The 17,985-nt window shown below is 50.4% G+C and overlaps 1 protein-coding gene across 2 annotated transcripts in view; it reads left to right on the top strand.

Annotated features, from left to right (window-relative positions):
* Positions 1 to 14,025, top strand: part of TIMM50 (translocase of inner mitochondrial membrane 50) — a 35,788-nt gene extending 21,763 nt beyond the window's left edge. For both annotated transcript variants that reach the window (XM_029571312.1, XM_029571311.1), the window contains 7 exons: positions 8,990 to 9,048; positions 9,208 to 9,327; positions 10,239 to 10,343; positions 10,725 to 10,823; positions 12,522 to 12,678; positions 13,064 to 13,170; positions 13,370 to 14,025. In XM_029571312.1, the coding sequence (XP_029427172.1) occupies positions 8,990 to 9,048; positions 9,208 to 9,327; positions 10,239 to 10,343; positions 10,725 to 10,823; positions 12,522 to 12,678; positions 13,064 to 13,170; positions 13,370 to 13,471 (749 nt within the window). In that variant the 3' untranslated portion in view covers positions 13,472 to 14,025. The remainder of the gene's footprint in view (positions 1 to 8,989; positions 9,049 to 9,207; positions 9,328 to 10,238; positions 10,344 to 10,724; positions 10,824 to 12,521; positions 12,679 to 13,063; positions 13,171 to 13,369) is intronic.
* The last annotated feature ends 3,960 nt before the right edge of the window (positions 14,026 to 17,985 follow it).

The following is a 17,985-nucleotide window of genomic DNA, read 5'->3' as shown; positions in this document are numbered from 1 at the left end:
GGGTGGGGAGGGGAGGACTTAAAGAGCATCAGTCTCAGTATAAGCATGCCGTATGTGGCCGCTGAAACCGATCCCCCTTCCTTAATCGGTGTTTTGTATGTAGCTGGAAATCCTATGCATTTCCATATTAATTAGCCTGGCATGAATACCGTAATTAAAGCAAGACGCATGGGTAATGATCTCAGTAGTGAAAGGGGGCAGACAAGGGCCTGTGACACTTCTGCAGCCTGTGGGCAGCCCTTTCATAGCACAAGGTGGGGGCATATGGAAATACAGAATACAATGCCAGATCCAGGATCATTACGGCTGTCTAGCCTCTTCCAATTTCTCTCCTGGTGCAGCGCCGCAGAGCCCAGTTCATCTCTGGCTTCCCCCTCACGTCTTGACAAATAGGGATTCTCTGCACTTCTCATAGACTTGTTTTGTGTCCATCCCCACCTCCTCATAAAGCCTTCACCACCCTATTTATATTAGAAGTAGTATTGTGTGACTTTGCTCCTTAATTACACATTGGAGCCTCATATTGTGACTCTTTTGTTCTAGAATATTCTTTCCTCCTGAAAAAAGTTCTTTGGATTTTAAATTAGTCCCCTTCCAAGGCAAGCTGCAGTCAGGTACATTTTTTACCTTTTGAGATACTTGAATGTCTCCGTCATATTCCCCTTCTCTCTCTCTCTCTTCTCCTCTAGGTTATGCATGTTTAGGTCAGTAAGTGTCTAGGGCTTTTGCCTTTTCTGGATCTCCTCCATCCTAGGTCCTTTTGGAGATACGGCTTCCAGAAATGGACCTGCACGGAGACATTAACTCCTCATTTTTCTGCTTCTCCCTGTGCACTCCATATCGCTCTGACCCTGGCCGTTGCTACTGAGACCATCAGACATGATCTCCCCCTCCTCCCCCCCCCACCTCCATGCAAACACACACACACACACACGTGCACACACAAGGTTTTCTCCTGATTGGTGCACACCAGAATGTTGCTCTTCCTCGCATTTCTGCGTGTTTGAATCTCTGTACCCCAAATGCATAGTAACACAGTAATGACAGCAGATAAAGACCAAATGGTCCATCCAGTCTGCCCAGCAAGTTGCTTATGATGGAAACTGCCGCTCCGTGCAGGTTACGCCCATGCAGAAACGCTACACCCAAACTTAACACAGGTTATCCACTTCCTTCATTTCCAACTCAAGCCTCAAGAGATCTGCGGTGTTTATCCCTTGCCCTTTTGAATTCATTTACTGTTCTCTGCTTCACCACCTCTTCTGGGAAGCCATTCCAGGCATTCCCCACTCTCTCCATGAAGGAATTTATTTATTTCTTAAAATGTAGGATCCTCACCTTCCAGTACAGTACATGGCAGTTTCCATAGTTCACACGCAGAGCCATAATTATATTTCCTGATGTTGGTTCTGAGTCGTCCCCCTCTGGAGTTTCATTTCATCCCCCAGAGTTCTAATGTTTCCTTTCTGAGGGAAAAGGTTCAAAGTTCGTTCATCATTAAGACCTTTCAGATATTTGAAGGTTTGTATCCTATCTCCCCTGCACCTCCTCTCCTCCAGGGTATACATATTCAGACCCTTCAGCATCTCCTCATAAGTCTTCCTATACAAATCCTACACCATTTTGATTGCTCTTCTTTGGAGCACCTCCATCCTGGCTGAATCTTTTTTTGAGATACGGACACCAGAACTGAACACAGTACTCCAGGTTAGGCCTTGCCAAAGACCTGTACAAGGGCACTATCACCTCCTTTTTCACCTCTCTGTGCAGCCCAGCATTCTTCTAGCTTTAGCTATTGTCTTGTCACATTGCTTTGCTGTCTTCAGATCATCAGATACTATTACCCCAAGGTCTTTCTCTTGGTCCGTGCACATCAGTCTTTAACCCTCCATCACACACAGCTCTTTTCGATTACCACACCCCAGATGCATGACTCTGCACTTCTTGGCATTGAATCCCAGCTGCCAAATCTTTGACCACTCTTCAAGCTCTCTTAAATCTCTTTTCATTCTCTACTCTTTCCAGCATGTCCACTCTGTTGCAGATCTTAGTATCATCCGCAAATAGACAAGCTTTACCTTCTATCCCTTCCGCAATGTTGCTCTCAAAGATATTGAACAGAACTGGTCCCAAAACTGATCCCTGTGGCACTCCACTTAACATGGTTCTCTCTTCAGAGCAGGTTCCATTTACTATTACATGCTGTCTTATCAGTCAACCAGTTTGTAATCCATGCCACCAGCTTCTCACTTTATTCACAAGCCGCCTATGCGGGACTGAATCAAAAGTTTTCCTGAAATCCAAGTAGATCACATCTAGTGCTCTTCCTTGATCCAATTCTGTATTCACCCAATCAAAAAAATCAATAACATTGGTCTGACAGGACCTTCCCCTGATGAATCCGTGCTGCCTCGGGTCATGCAATCCTCCTGACTGTAGATAGTTCATTATCCTTTCCTTCAGCAGAGTCTCCATTAATTTTCCTACCACTGAGGTGAGGCTAACCGGCCTGTAGCTCCCACTCTTGTGAAGCGGGACCACCACCGCTCTTCTCCAGTCACTCTGCACCTCTCCCGTTTCCAGGGATCTATTGAACAGGTCCTTCAGCGGACCTGCCAGCACACCTCTGAGCTCCCTCAGTAACCTGGGATGTACCTCATGGCCTTGCAGACTTTCATTTTACTTAGCTATTCCCACTCATTCTGGTCTGTAAATGGAGTTTTGCCTACCCCCATCTCAATCCTACGGTCTTGTCAACCATCAACAGTCCTTCTCCAGGGTCGTCTTTAGTGAACATTGAACTGAAGTACTTGTTTAATATTTAATATTTCTGCCATTTCTTCTTCTGTCTGCACACATTGATCCTTGTCACCTTTCAGTTTCACTATACCATTTCAGGCCTTCCTTCTTTCTCTGATATATCTGAAAAATGTTTTGTCACCTCTCTTTACCTCTTTGACAATCCTTTCTTCCGCTTGATCTTTCGCTTTCTTTGTCTCCCTCAGTTTCACAAGATAATCTTCCCTGTGTTTCCCTTTTTGAGATCCTTTATACTTCTTGAGCGCTGTCCTTTTTGCCTTTGTTTTTTTCAGCCACCTCCTTTGAGAACCAGATCAGTTTCTTATTTCTCTTACCTCTGTTTACTTTCCTAACATATAGATTTCTTGCCTATGTACGGTAATTGCTCCTTTTAATTTGTACCACAGTTGTTCCACCTCCCCCCATTTTCTCCCAGTCTTCCAGTTGTTCCTCCAGGTACGTTCCCATTTTGACAAAGTCCTTATTTGTGAAACTCGGGTCTTCGTGTGACTTTTCTATATCCTGTTCCCGATATCAAATCATACTGACTGATGGTCACTGGTGCTCAGGTGCGCACCTACCTGGACATTAGAGACATTATCCCTGTTAGTGAGCACTAGGTCGAGTCTCGCACCCTCCCTTGTGGGTTCCATCACCATTTGCTTGAGCAGAGCCCCTTGAAAGGCATCCACTATCTCTCTACTTCTCGCAGATTCTGCAGAAGGGATTCTCCAATCCACACCTGACGGATTAAACAAGCAACACTTCTCCCTTGTTTCCTACCTTTTGGATGTCTTTCACCAGATCTCAGTCCAGGTCTTCAGTTTGGGTTGGAGACCTGTAGACCACGCCATAATGCTTCCTACCCCAGGTCCCTTGCATTTTGGTTACGTTGATATTGTTTTTGACATAAAGAGCTACTCCTTCCCCCTTTTCTCTCCTCTCTGTCCTTCCTAAACAAGTTATAGCCCAATCATGAGAATCGGTGACCCAGGTCTCCCTAACAGCAACAATGTCCAAGTCCACCTCCACCGTTAGGGCCTGCAGGTCTGGGATGTTATTGCTCGGGCAACGAGCATTTGTGGTCATAGCTTTCCAGCTGCTCTTCCTGGTCACCTTTTCTGCTCTTTTTGAACTGATTGATTTGGTTGCCCTCTCTTCCCACTTCCTGTAATGCTTGGGAGGGGGTGACCCACCAGTTTCACCGGCCACCTCCTGCCAGAAAAAAGACAGACTGGCCTGGCTGTTCTCGTCTTCACTCAGGATATATCCCCGCTCCAGCCGCGGAAGCTTTCTCGCTTGTAGGATATCGCTGCTTATCTGGGATTTTTCCTCCTTGGTAGGTAAGCGTTACAAGCTTCCATAATTGCTCTGCATGGGATGTTGGGCGGCGTTAACAGTGCGGGCAGTTCCTCACACTGTAACCTATGGACATAAATACGCGCCACTTACCACTGAAGCCTGGATCCTAACCCTGTTCATTATTCGTTCCTCCTCCTCTCAGAACATGTGAGGGAATGATTGTGCTGCTGTTCCAGAAAGAACAAACCGTACAATGGAACCTCATTCCATTTCTTTTTATCTGCTCAGAATTGCCCCCATAAAGATTTGTTGCCTTTACCGTAGCTCCTTTTTAGTTTAGTTCATTGTTATAGTACGCAAAGATTTTCCCACCCTGTCGGTGCCCCCCCATGAATGAAATTGCCACTCCTTGAAGTCCAGGACCCGTTAGTAAAGCACATCCACACCATCTGATGCCAGGAGCTCCGGCGACTTGTCTGCCTTTCCCAGGGTTCCCCGCCCTCATCTGGTGGGTGCCGTGACCCTTTGTCTGAGGAGCGCCCCTTAACCGGAGTCCAGGATCTTTCTACCTCTGATTCTGCAGACGGGGGATGCTCCACCAGCAGCACTTCCCCCTTCGTTTCGGAGGCCCGGGGATCACTCCGGTGTAGATGGACGTGCCCCTCCCCCCTCCCTATCAAGGTGTTGCACAGTATGGCCTGCTTTCTCCGTAACCTCGGTTTTTCAGTTGCTTTAATATCCTCTCTCTGTGTATAACTTGCTAGGTTTGTGCACTGGCCCTGCTGACAGTTGCCAGGAACCCAGCTTTGCTCTGCTTTTTTGGGAGACATTTTGAGGACTGATTTTGTTTCCCTAGTAGGGTGTCCTTTTGGTATCCTACCAAGAATTGTGCCTTAACTGAAGGTGAAGTCCAATAGAAATAATGTTCCCCTGGGATGCAGAGACGGCACAGCGGGTAGAAGTGTGCATCCGCTCGTGAGCTTTCAGGTCACTGGGAGCTGCGCACACTTGGTGCGTTTTGCTTGTTTGCTGGGGAGCGTCGTCGTGCTGTTACACTGGGAATGTGGTGGTTCGGCTCTCCCCTCCCCCTTCCTGCCATCCCTATCCACTTGGAGGATATCGGGAGCACTTCATATACCCCGGGGGGGGGGGGGGGGGTGCTGCGAGCTCCTTCGCAGAGGGAAACGCCTCCTTTCGAAAATGTGGGCGGTTAGGGGAACCAGAGCTGACCTGGGGCAACAGTCAGGTGGGGTGGGGTGGCCCAGGGGGGAATCGGCTGGACAACGCCTCCCCAAGATTAAAGAGTGGAGATGGGGGGATGGGGTGATTAATTTATGAATTGTAACTGCTTTTGAGTTTATTTGATAAGGTGGAGAATCAAATCCATATTTGAATTAGACGGGGGGAGGGGGCAGGACCTGTAACTCTTGGCCCGGCACTGATATCTCAGCTGCATGAGCTGCCGCAACCTGTGGCCTGCCGTTGCTCCCAAGGAAGGGATATAAGATTGAGAACACACACATGCAGGATCTGGGACCATGGCCTTGATTAACCCCCTCCTCGAGGATGGCCCTGACACGTCAGGTGCAGAGTGCATACATTTAAAGCAGCCATGGGGGTTTCAAAATGAAAAATCCTCACACCCTCATCCTAAACCTGCCCATTAGTCTCTTTTGCTAAGGAGGGGCAGTTGTCAAGCAGTTTTTTTTTTTTTTTTTGCATGGGTAAAAGATTTTGTAAATTGCCCTCCTTTGTAGCCCAGTATGGCGGTCTCCCATTGAACCACGTCTATATGAGAGCAACCATGCCCAGGTCTGCTTCAGTCATCGGGAGAATTTGTGCTCCATCTCTTGCAGGACATTCTCCTTGCCTTGTCATCGAGGGGTAGGCAATTCCAGGTCCTCAAGAGCCACAAACAGGCCAGGTTATCGGGATCTCACAGGGCTGCATACAAAGGGGTACAGGTATATGAGAGACTTGCATGCACCGCCTCTATTGTATGCAAATCTATCTCATGCATACTCATTGCAGATATCCCGAAAACCTGGCCTGTTTGTGGCTCTTGAGGACCGAAGTTGCTTACCCCGGTACAGCCTCATACCTGTTCCCCTTGTAGGTAGCCCGGTGAGATCCTGACTTGTATTCATCTGCATGGAGATGACCACCCCAATTCAGCTGGCTTCTGCCTGCCGTCTCCCTGCCCACACACCTAGGACCATGATCCCCCTGGCAGAGAGATGCAGGCCCCTCCCCCCAGTGTATTCAGACCTTTCTTTATATTGCTTCTTGAGCCCTATATTGAAGCAGTCTGTGCGACATGTCCTGCCTCTACCCTTAACCGTCACCAGATGATACCTCAGAAAATGCAACAGCGACCCTGTATTTTTGTGGAATATAAGTAAATTATTATTGCATCGGCTTGGTTTGAGGATTTTACAGACCCTACCCTATCTTTTTTTTTTTTTTTTAATTCTTAATTTGTGCTGAAAATCAACAGGGATGCTAATTATCGATTTTGATTTTTTTTTCTTCGCCATGGCATCCAGGCTGTGGTGGGGAGGGGGTGAGAGAACCTGAGGAGAGGAGACTGGAGTGCATGAGAGACTTTGTCAGCGGGGAAACTGAATTAAGCAATATGTTAATGTTTGGTTTTCTAACACGGATAAGCTGGATGATAAATGAGGAACAGCAGCGTGTGTCCCCCGCCCGTCTCCATACCCACTAAGCACAGTATTAGGCTGGAACCTGCTGAAAGTCGCTTTGCAATTCTAATGCGCTGGGCTGAATGGTGCAGATGCACGGGTGCACAGACAGCATGTTTACACCCATCTCTAGGTACAGCTGCAAGGCCTGAGGGCAGCTGCCCCCTCCCACTCCAGCACAGAGGGGGTGTCCTGGAGGTGGCCAGAGCGATGGTATTTGTATCAGAGCTTGTGCCTTCAGTATTTTTCACTTCTTGCCCAACTGCTCTGCTCCCCCTCCCCACCCCATCCCCATTAAGATTCCTCCCCCTCCCTCTCCCCCCTAAGGGCCTGCCCCCCTCAGACCAAGGCCAGGAGGCCAGCGGCACTTGTTTAGAACAATGATGCACATATGTCCCGTGTTGGTGATTTGTAAAAGAGCGTTGCCCCTGGACACCTGAGAGGTGCCGGACGGGGCTGTGTGGCTCCTGCTGCTTGTCCGTCTGTGAAGCCCTGACAGAGGGTCGCCTTCAGCTGCCCTGTGCAGTACAGCAGGCCTGGGCTTGGGGGCCCATTGTCCAACACAATGCCACAGTCCCTGCCTCTCTTAATCTGACAATGCCTGTAGTAGGAAGGTGGAGAGCTTGGGGGCTTCTCTGTGACTCTCCCACACCCTCGGCCTTCCCCACCACTCCATGTGTTAGTACACTTGTAGCTGTTACTAATGCAGCCCACACGTAGCTGGTCACTTGCCTCCATTCATAGTGTTAAAGCACAGAGCAAAACGGTTTGCTGTGGGGCATGGCTTGGGTCACCTCCACCGTGGCTCATGCCTCGCCATGGGCACAGATCCTGGCATGGGCCGTGTCCCGTATGGTGCTCTTGTCTCATGGATTCCGCTGTATGCAGATGACGCCCCCAGCTGGGGCCTGATCTGTAAAAGCTTCAGCTGGCCCGGACTAGCCATTACCATAACAATTAGCCCTCGCGGTATAGCCCTGCAGCCGCCTTTGCTGCCAGTGATTAACCTTCTGTATGAATACCCAGCAAAATCTCTAAGGGGTACTTAGGAGTGCGGCTGCTGCGGCTTCAGTCACCAGTCTCACGCTCCCTGTACTGTGACCTTCCGCTTTGGGGACCATATGCAGAGACAAGAGGCAAGCTGCCGGGAGGAGAGCAAATGCCAGACCTGTCAGATACATCAGCATCCCCCGCCACAGGCCAGTATCACAATTCTGCCCTGTAGCTGGCATATTATGGGCAGGGTCTGCGCAAGCTTCTTCCATGCAGCTCTAGCCTGCCCTGCAGCACCCCCTGCTATTCCAGTGCTAAGACCCTTGCATCCAGTTCTGCTAGCATTAACCTCATGGGGTAACCCGCACGGAGCAGCTGTTGCAACCTCAAACAGCATCAGCTGGCATGACCCGCACAGACAGACCATGGTTGAAACACAAACTTAATTAGGAGGAGGGTTAAGGGGTCAAATAGAAGGGGGACAAGGGGAGTTAGTTTCAGGTTGAATGTGGGAATTTGTGTGTGTCTACCCAAGCTGGAAGAACCTCATCTGGGCAGACTGGATGGGCCATTTTGGTCTTCGTTTGCTATGTTACGTCCGTCCTGCCCTACAGCAGCCCCTACTATTGCAGTCTCCTTGCCAGGGACTGTCTGTTGTCGAGCTGTGACAAGGGATAATTTTAAGGCTTCTGCTAGCAGTTTAAGCTTGCCTTACCTGACAAAATGTGAAGCCCTTTGTTGTACGTAAGAAGACAGAGGGAAAGTGGGATGCCTCTGACTCACTCACCGCTTCACGGGCTGAGGCTCAGATGTATTTATTTATTTGATTTATAGTCTGCCTTTCAAGCACTTCAAAGCAGATTACATTCAGGTACTGCAGGTATTTCCCTGTCCCCAGAGGGCTCACAGTCTGTCTGTACCTGAGGCAGTGGAGGATGAAGTGACCTGCTCAAGGTCACAGAGAGCAGCAGTGGGTTTTGAACCCTGGCTCTCAGCCCACTGCTCCCAATGAATAGGGCCTCCCAGAGCTTCCCTCTTCTCCAGATTATACTCTGCTGAGATGTGAGCCACAATAAGCCCTCCTGTCGCACACTGTAATTCACATCTGTAGGCCTGCAGCAATAGTTTGTTGTGGAGATGCCATCCCTCCATGTTTCCTCTCACTCCGTGCATGTCTTTTCCATTCGTTTCAGATCCACCAGTGCTGCAGCAGCTCCGACGAACGTACAGATACTTCAAGGATTATCGGCAGGTAAGCTTCAGACCCCCAAATCTTCCCTAAATCTGCGTACCTCATTGTTCCCCCCCCCCCCCCCCCCCCCCAATCCTGCTATGCTAGGCCCTCTCCCTAATTTTTCATTATGCTGGGGCCACCTCCCTGGGGCTCCCGCTCCCCTGTTTTTCTTTGCAGATGATCATCGAGCCCACCAGTCCCAAGCTGCTGCCAGACCCCTTGAAAGAGCCCTACTACCAGCCCCCCTACACCCTAGTCATAGAGTTGACGGACGTCCTGCTTCACCCTGAATGGTCGGTAGGTTGGATTTTGGATTAATTACTTGCCTTTCCAAACTCGTGCTCAAAGCAAGTTACGTTTTAGGGAAAATCTAAAGGCCTGATTTACTAAGGTTTTTCTCCCATTCTGTGTTTCTGGGAAAAATGCTTAATAAACAAGGCCCTTAGTTTGTACCTGAAGCAGTGGAGGGAGATGTGACCTGTCCAAGATCACAAGGAGCATCAAGTGGGAGAAACAGGGTTTGAAGCCCAGCTTCCCTAATTCTCAGCCCGCTGCTCTAACCACTGGGCTACTACTTCAGCTTCCATGGAAGGTGGGCTGGGCATATGTTTGTGTGGATGGAACGGGCATTCCCATATGTCTTCATGTTTCTGTATTGCTGCTGTACAGAGGGTGGAGGGAAGCTCTCATGTACTGATGCTTAGCATGTCATGGACAGAGTCTGCATTTGTTTTCCCTCTGCATGGATTGCTAGCATGGCATGCAGCTATCTCCAAGGCTGTATCCCGGGGCATGCATGGAACTTAGTTCAAGTCATGGCCCACAATGTTAATGGCACGCACAGGCCTCTCTCTCCTCTCCTCGGCCATCTGGAGTGCCTGTGGGTATCGCACAAGCCTCCGTGGTTAACGTGCGGCAACCAGCAATGTCAGCTTCTGGGGAAAGCTAAACCGTTGGGCCAAATTTAGGGGCACGTTCCGGAATGTGAGCGCATGATAGACACGGCGAAGCCTTAATTCCCCGAGGAGCGGAGCCCAGCCGTGCTCGGGATAGCGCCCAGCTTAGCAGGGCAGCAGGTAATGGGGCGACCTGTAACATGGTTTGGGGTCTGAAGGGGGCGTGCCGCATGCAGAGGATTTCCAGTGCAGTCCAGAGGCAGGCGACCCGTGCAGTGCATGACCAGTTTATTCCTGTCTGTCTCTCCTCAGCTGGTGACTGGTTGGCGCTTTAAGAAGCGACCAGGTATTGATAACCTTTTTCAGCAGCTCGCACCCATGTATGAAATAGTCATCTTTACCTCGGAGACTGGCATGGTATGTACATCTGCGCCTCGCTGTCACACCCCGTCTGTTTCTCCTGCCCTGCGTGTCTTTCTATGTCTTTCATAAGAACCTAAGAAGTGCCATGCCGGGTCAGACCATGGAGCCCAGTATCCTGTCTCCCAACAGTGGCCAATCCAGGTCATAAGGAAGTACCCGGCAGATCCCGAATAGTAGATCCAATCCCTTGCTGCATTTCCCCAAGTCCACCCAGCTAATAATTATGGACTTTGTCCAAACCCCTTTTAAACCCTGCTGTGCTGGGACGCCTTGACCGTGTTCTCTGGCAACAAAACCCTCTCTGTCCTATCTCTCCTTCTCTCTATCTCTCGCTCTGTATCTGTCTGTCCCTCACGTGTGCTGTCTCTTTTCTAGACTGCATTCCCCCTCATCGACAGCGTGGATTCTCAAGGGTTTGTCTCGTACCGGCTCTTCCGGGATGCCACTCGTTACGTGGATGGACATCACGTGAAGGTGCGTGCCAGAAGGCAGCTCATCCTCTGAATTCTTAACATGACAAATTAGGCACATGCATGCTCGCCAGGGTGTGCGTGCCCGCCGCTTGCATGCTGTCCCTCTTGCACACGTCCATATCAAAGTGCAGGAATCCTAAGAAATATTTCCCCCATGTGCCGGAAAGGAAATGGTGTCGGGAGTCCCCTGTACAGTATGGGGTTAGGAAGTGGGGTGTTTGGGGAGAGACAGGAGCTTGATGGAGGGGGTGGGCACAGAATGAGGAAAGGACCTGCTGCTGCTGCCTGGTTTTTTTTTTGTTTTTTTTTTTTCTGCTGTGTAATTTGAGCCCCTCTATCCACACCACAATAGAGCCAGGCTGTCTGCAGCCTTCTGCCTCCTCACTTCCCATCTGCCGCCCCCTTCCCCTCCCTCTGTCGGATTGTGGTAGGACCCCTCGCTCCCAGGGGACCAGCCCTGTTTTCTGCAGAGGTTTTCATGCTTTACACAGCCTGACTGGTACCAGACCTGCGGAGTTTTTGGACAATTACCAGGGGGAACAACAGGGGGAGGGACCTGGATTTTACAAGGGTTTCACTTGGGCCTCCCAAGATAAAACGCAGGAAAAGCAGCCCCATTCTCTTGCCCTGCCACTCCTGAGATTTACCGATCCCTCGTGCATTGCGCACGGGTGGTGAGAGGTTAGGGGTTCTTGGGTAGGCAGCCTGTGGCTTCTCTCTTCCCTTCTTTATGGCCCGAATTATTGAGAAATTGTTTCCCAGGGCTTTCTCTAGCCCAGACGGTTGGCCATGTTCTGTGGCAGCGCCCCCTCCTGCGGCGCTGGAAAGAGGTGAAACGTCACCTTGTGTTATTTACGGGCAGAAACTTTGTGCAGTAACAGTAAAGGTGCGGTGGGACACGTGACAGCGGAGGGATGCGAGGCACGCAGCGCCGTTTCGCGGGAGCTGTTCTTTGCCCCGGGGGCCCGAGGGGAGCTGTTGTATTGGGGTTTTCTCTCTCTCCCAGCAGAGCTTGTATCTCCCATGAGGTAGACCTTGGGAACAGATGAGAGCGCCCCAGGGCACTTCTGTTCTTCCTGATCAGCTCTGTTAGCAGGAAAAACCGGCCCAGAGGAGGGAGCAGAAGAGAAAAGGAGGGAAAGGTAGGCTTGATGCAGGCGAATATTGCTCTGCCTTAAGGCAAAACGTACAGCAGACTGGAGAAGCGGTGTGGCAGGAACCCTCTCCTCTGTGCCTTCCACCTTCCTTTTGTGTGATGTGCAGAAGCCAGAAATCCAAGGAAGGTGAGGGGGCCCAGAACAATGCAGGGGAGAATAGCCCGGGAGCTGAGAGTGGCAGTGATGCCTGGGAAAGAGAGATGAGCCTTCCAAGCGACAACCACATCAAAGGACATCAGCCAGAACCGCCCAGCTTGCTCTGCTCAATGTATACTGGGGCCTGAACGGGAGAGTAGGCCAGGACCATGCCTCTCCCCACCCTGTGGGTCTTGGTTCTAGCAATTGTTGTTGAGTGCACTTGGGTCACCCAAGCCCTGGCTTAGTGCATATGTGTTTTCTGCAGGTCAAAGTTTCCAGCATTCGCATACTGCAGAAATGACTATAGTAAAGGCAAAACTAGACAGCACTGCACCCCGCTCTCTGCACTTCTGTGACCCCTTGCTGTCTGCTCATACTCTGCCCCCCCCTTTCATCTGCTATAGGACATCTCCTGCCTGAACAGAGACCCCTCCAAGGTGGTGATTGTGGACTGTAAGAAGGAGGCCTTCTGCCTGCAGCCCTACAATGGCCTGGCGCTTAAGAAGTGGGACGGCAGCTCCGAGGACCGCACTCTGTTTGACCTTACAGCATTCCTGAAGAGTAAGAGAGGGGAACACTCCTAGTACCTAACTCCCAAATTCCTCAGCTTCCCAGAGAATGAAGCAGCTAAGTCATAGCCCTGGCGCTCTCTTCACCACTGGGGAAACTCTTGCTCTCTGTGGGAATCCCCTGTGAGCATTTTAATACCCGGGCCTCTTCTATATCATATTGGACTCCTACCCCTTCCCTCCCCATCCTCCATGAGCATGAGCACCTGCGGTGCCTGTCACCACTACGAACAAAATTTAAGTTTCAGGTAAAAAGAGGTCAAAACACCCAATATCTCAGCTAGCTTGCCCAGTGTATCCCTTGTGCTCCTCCCTCCACTACCTCCTAGCCCATTCCAAGACTTCACCCTCTTTGCTCTCCACCCTTTCTCCTGCAGCAGTCTCGCTCAGCGGGGTGGAGGATGTCCGGACTGTGCTTGAGAACTATTCCCTGGAAGAGGATCCGCTGGAGACGTTTAAGCGCAGGCAGACGCAGCTGGAACAGGTACTGGCAGTAGAGCGTTGTGGCGGGGACTTCAGCGATGTCAGATGGACGCTCTGAGCAAAGTCTCCTTGTGGAGAGGAGTAACCTGCGTACTATCAGCAGCCAGTTAGTGTGCAGGGATTTAAATGCTGCAGTCCTCTGGGACGTGTAGTTTTGCATGTGTGTGTTCATTGTCTTTCCCCCCCCCTATTGCATGCAGGAGGAGCAGCAGCGGCTGGCGGACCCATCCAGAAATAAAAATAAACAGGTCTTCCTGGGCTCGCTAACGAACCGCTTCTGGCCTCGCTCCAGGCAACAGTGATGGCAGCAGCAGCGGCAGTGCCTCGGAGGCCGGCCACCTCACAGTGATTACTTCTTCCTCTGGATCAAGAAGATGGCATGGCTGTGCCTTGGATTCTGATGGTGACGGTGACTGCGGCAGTGACTGTACTCCAAATTCTGCCTGCGGCAGTGACGTTACTGCCTGCTCAGCGGTGCTTGGGAGCAGCCTTTCACTGGGTCAGGAAGAGAGTTTCATGTTCTAGAGGCAGTGAATTAAAGGGCCATGGGCTGTGGGAGAAGCTCCCGAGGAGGCCACAGGAAAGCTTCGAAGGACTACCCGTCACCCTTCTCACCCATCCCTACCACCTCTGAGCTGTCTCTATATAGCGTGCAGGCAGCCAGGCTGTTTTGCACTGTGTGCCAGGAGCTTCTAGACTGGAAGGGCTCGGTACAAACTTTATTTTTTTTTTTTAATCTTCTAATTAAGCTTGTGTGAAAATGTTGGCCCTTGTATTTGTGTCCCTTTATAATGAACTATGCTATGGAAGCATCTGCTGTACAGTCTACTCGAATAAATAAAGGCAATTTATAGTACTCCATGTACCCATATCTGGAGGGCAGGAAGCGACTTCTTTTCTTATCCTGTCCTGCTCCCTCCCGTCACCCCCTAGAGAGGAGGCAATGGGCAATTTCACTCTGTTTTGGGGGTATAGAGGATGGCATGTCGGTCTATGCCTGACTCTGAGCTGGGAAAAGGAATCAGCGGCTTAGTTACAGGGAGATAAGATTGGTTTGGGGGGGGGGGGGGTGCAGAATGGCAGAGAGGAACAGGCTCCATCTTCATGTGACCCCCCTCCCCGAGGCTCTGTGTTCTCAGCATTCGAGACAGTGGCAATGACTCATTGCCCAATGCCCACCCCTCCTCCACAGACTGTAGTGTGCAGAAAGGGAGCCCCCTCCACAATTTTTCCTCATTATTCATAAAAAGAATGGCAAGGAATAAAGAGTGCTTCCTCTCCGGAACTGATCTTACAAGGTTCCCACTCCACCCCCGCCATTACCACACGGGGGGGGGGGGGTGAGTAAACAGCTGGGACACCCATGATTTGCAATATAAACGTGGCATGCAGTGATGGGGCGAGGCAGCGCAGGTTCTACGAGGGATTATACACACTGGCTCGAGCTGTAGCAGAACTTATTGACTGTGGACACAGTGTGTCACAAGCTAAACTCTGTCACCAAGCCAGGGCCTGAAGAGTTTGAAGGGGGGGGTCACTGGCTCTAGGCCATGCACGGGTGCCCTCACCTCGTTCCTCTTGCCACCCTGGTTTGAGAGTCAGTTCTGAAGCTATGGGTAGGTAGGTGTCACAGGAGGAGCCAATGTTGGAGAAAGGTTCCGGAAGTGCAGTCAGAGCTAGAAACTGCAACCCTGAAGGGTGAAGGGAAACGGCTGGGAATGGGGCATGGCGTTAGCTCGCATCCAGGAATGGGGACCTCACTTCCTGCATCCCTTCTGAACTTGATTCCAGCTAGGTCTGCTCTTCCCTCTGTTCACCACTGTAGCAAAGGTAAGGAAGCTCTGGGGTGTGGCTGCACCTTGTCACGCTCTAAATGTGAATAAGAATGAACAGATGAGGAGAAGTCTGGTGGGAGAAGACCAGCACCCTGAGCCACCCAAAGCCTGAACCGAGTATGAAGAGCTGAAGAGAGACCTCAGAACAAAAGGGGTCCTGCCCTGTCTCTTCCTTCATATCTTCCCCAGCCAGTTTGTGGTATTTCCTATTGCATGTTTGCAGGAAACCACTTTGCGCTGTGAGGTGCTGAGGTAATGTCTCGGTCACTGCACTGCAGGTCCTTAAAAGAAAAATCACCCCTAGACAGTGCCATTCCCAGCCTGAATCACCACCTTTCCCCCACCCCCACACAAAGAAGTTAATGCGGGAGCAGTGCTTCTCGCAGGCATTCGCTTCTGCTGTACATGAGCACAAGTGAGGAGCCTATTTTCAGAGGCCACAGTGTGAAGCTCCAGCAGGATAGACTCGGGAGCAACATCAGGAAATATTTTCTTTATAGAAAGGGTGGTGGATGCATGGAATGGACGCCTGCTGGAGGTGGTGAAGACAAAAAAAAAAACAAACCGGTACCAGAATTCAAAATCCCTTGGATAAGCACAGAGGCTCCCCAGTAGCTTAAAGGGCAGTGGAGAGATGGCTGAGATGTGGCATGGGACAGACAAAGATGGTCCCTAATGCTCTTTATTTGCTGCCAGGGATAGGAACGAGGTTGAGAGGTTTTGGTATTGCAAACAACTAACCCTTTCCTCCCTCAAGGGTCGCCGTAGGAGGGTGAGGTGATGAGGACAGGGCAAAGTGAGAGGAAAAAAACACAATAATACTACAGGTCCTGGGATAGCTGGGTTGGTCCCAGCGCACTACAACTCCTCCAGCTACCAACAGACTTTGGTGGTGGGCAGGTAGAGATAATTGGACCACAGCCTCAGTAGTTTTGGAAGCTGTTGAATATTACAGAGTTTGGTGCGTGGTGGATTAACAGGATCTGGTATACTCATTTTCCCAAGATGGTAGAGAAAAACTAGGCAACTTGTGCAGAGCGATTATTTACAGCTCTAAACAGCAGTGGTATGACAGCGTCGGGTTTCTGGGACGTAATTGGGGGGAAACCAGCATGGAGCAGAGGTTACAGCCCTCATATCATCGGCACAGCTGCATTGGGCTTCCAGCAAATCTGGGGGTAACCTGCATGGGCTGGCCATGGTTAAAACCCAAACGTCAATGAGCATTGGAAAGTTGGATGTTTTGTACAATGGCCTCACTCAGGTGGTGGGGGGGGGGGGCTTTGTGGATTATGAAACTTTTGTACTAAGCATTGGAAGGTGGCCAAGTGTTGGTCCTTTTAAAAAGCACCGAGGAGGACAAGGTGTGAACTGGTTGTCCTAGCAGTGGAGGTGGTGGATGTCAGCAAAGCTTGGACATGTTTTGATCTAATCGATGGGGCAGTGATGGGAAAAAGTTTGGTAACAGAAGAAGTAGGGGCAGCGAATAGGAATTTATATCCTGCTGTATCCAAAGTGGTAGAAAAGCAGAGGAAGAATAGCAGCTGGGCAAACTGGTTGGGCCAATTGTTAAACCACAAAGACATTTAGAGGTCCATATTCAAACGCTATTTATATGGGTAACCTAACAGTTATCCATCTGCTATATTCCGCCAGGTATGCCGCATAACTCGCTTCTTACCCGGTTATCTTCAAAAGAAGTCCAGGTAAATAGTGCTTTTGCTGGAAAAAGAAAAACAGAGGTAAGGGGACCCATGGCTGATTTCTTATTTTCCCCATCTAATCTTTAAATATTCCTATTGGGCCTTGCATTCCCCCCACCTCCCATCTTGAACTCCTTGGCAGCCGCTGCACTCTTCCCCTCCCCCCCCCCCCCCCCCCGACAAACCCCTTTCTATAGAGTGTAAGTGACCAGGTCCTTCTCCCTCTGCCCCCCATCTGAATTCAGATCCCAATGCACCCCAAACCCTCCCCAGGACCCTTCCCCCCCTCCTTCCTGCAGGCCAAAAATCCCCACCTGGAGTGGGATCAGCGCTTACCCACTCCTGGTAAGATCCAGTGCAGCTTAGGGTACCTTGTCCACTCGCCATTCTACTGACTATGGTCCTCTTAGAGTTTGGGAAAGAGAAGAGCGAGACCTGGGTAGAATGCTGGCACGGACATCCAGCTTGGGATGGGAGGAAGGTAGGGTCAGAGCAGAGGAAGATAGAAAACTGGAAATTGTTGCTCATAATTAGTAATATTAATAGTCCCTAAGCACTGAACATGCACAGAATAGCCAACAATGTAAAAAAAAAAAAAACAAAAACCAAACAAACAAACCCATGGGAGAGGGCTGGATGAGGAGCATCCCTCTCCCTTGAGCCTCTGCTCAGATGTCAGTAATGCATGCCCCGGCCTGTGCTCTGATCAAGCATAAGCAAACTTGGAAACTCTGGATTTGACCCAGAGACTCATGGATTTCAATGAAATCTCTGTTTTCCAGAGACACCTGGGAAATCTCCAGGTGCCTTGCTGGTCCCTTCCTCTCCAATTCCCTGTAGGCTGCCTGGGAGGAGGGGGAGAAACAACTGAAGAAGAGTGGCTGCGTTAGGGAGCTGAGTAGCTCTTCTTTGCCCAATCTCACCCCCTCTGATCCTTATACATCTGGTGAGGATACGCTGATTTGGGGAGACAAGTGGCACTGCTCTGGTCTCAGCTTCACCTCCTCCTCTCCTGTTCCCTGTAAGCTGCCTGGAGGGAAGAGGAAGGGATGGGGCAGGAAACAGAGGGTCACTCTCTGCTGACTGAGATTCCTTGCACATCCCTTTTTGCCCTAGGGAGATGAGAATATTAGGGTCATCCATAGGGGAGCGAGAAAGGACACAGTCCTCTCTCATGCTAATCCACACCAAATTTCAGGTGCCCGTATGTCAAAAGTTCCTAGGTATGGTCATAAAACACTTGGTGCTCAGCTGCAGTGACCAGGTCTGATCCTGATT

Source organism: Rhinatrema bivittatum, chromosome 11 (assembly GCF_901001135.1).
Source record: "Rhinatrema bivittatum chromosome 11, aRhiBiv1.1, whole genome shotgun sequence".
NCBI classification, from domain to species: domain Eukaryota; kingdom Metazoa; phylum Chordata; class Amphibia; order Gymnophiona; family Rhinatrematidae; genus Rhinatrema; species Rhinatrema bivittatum.
The sequence above is the reverse complement of the archived record's forward strand: the minus strand, read 5'-3'. Positions and strand labels throughout refer to the sequence as shown.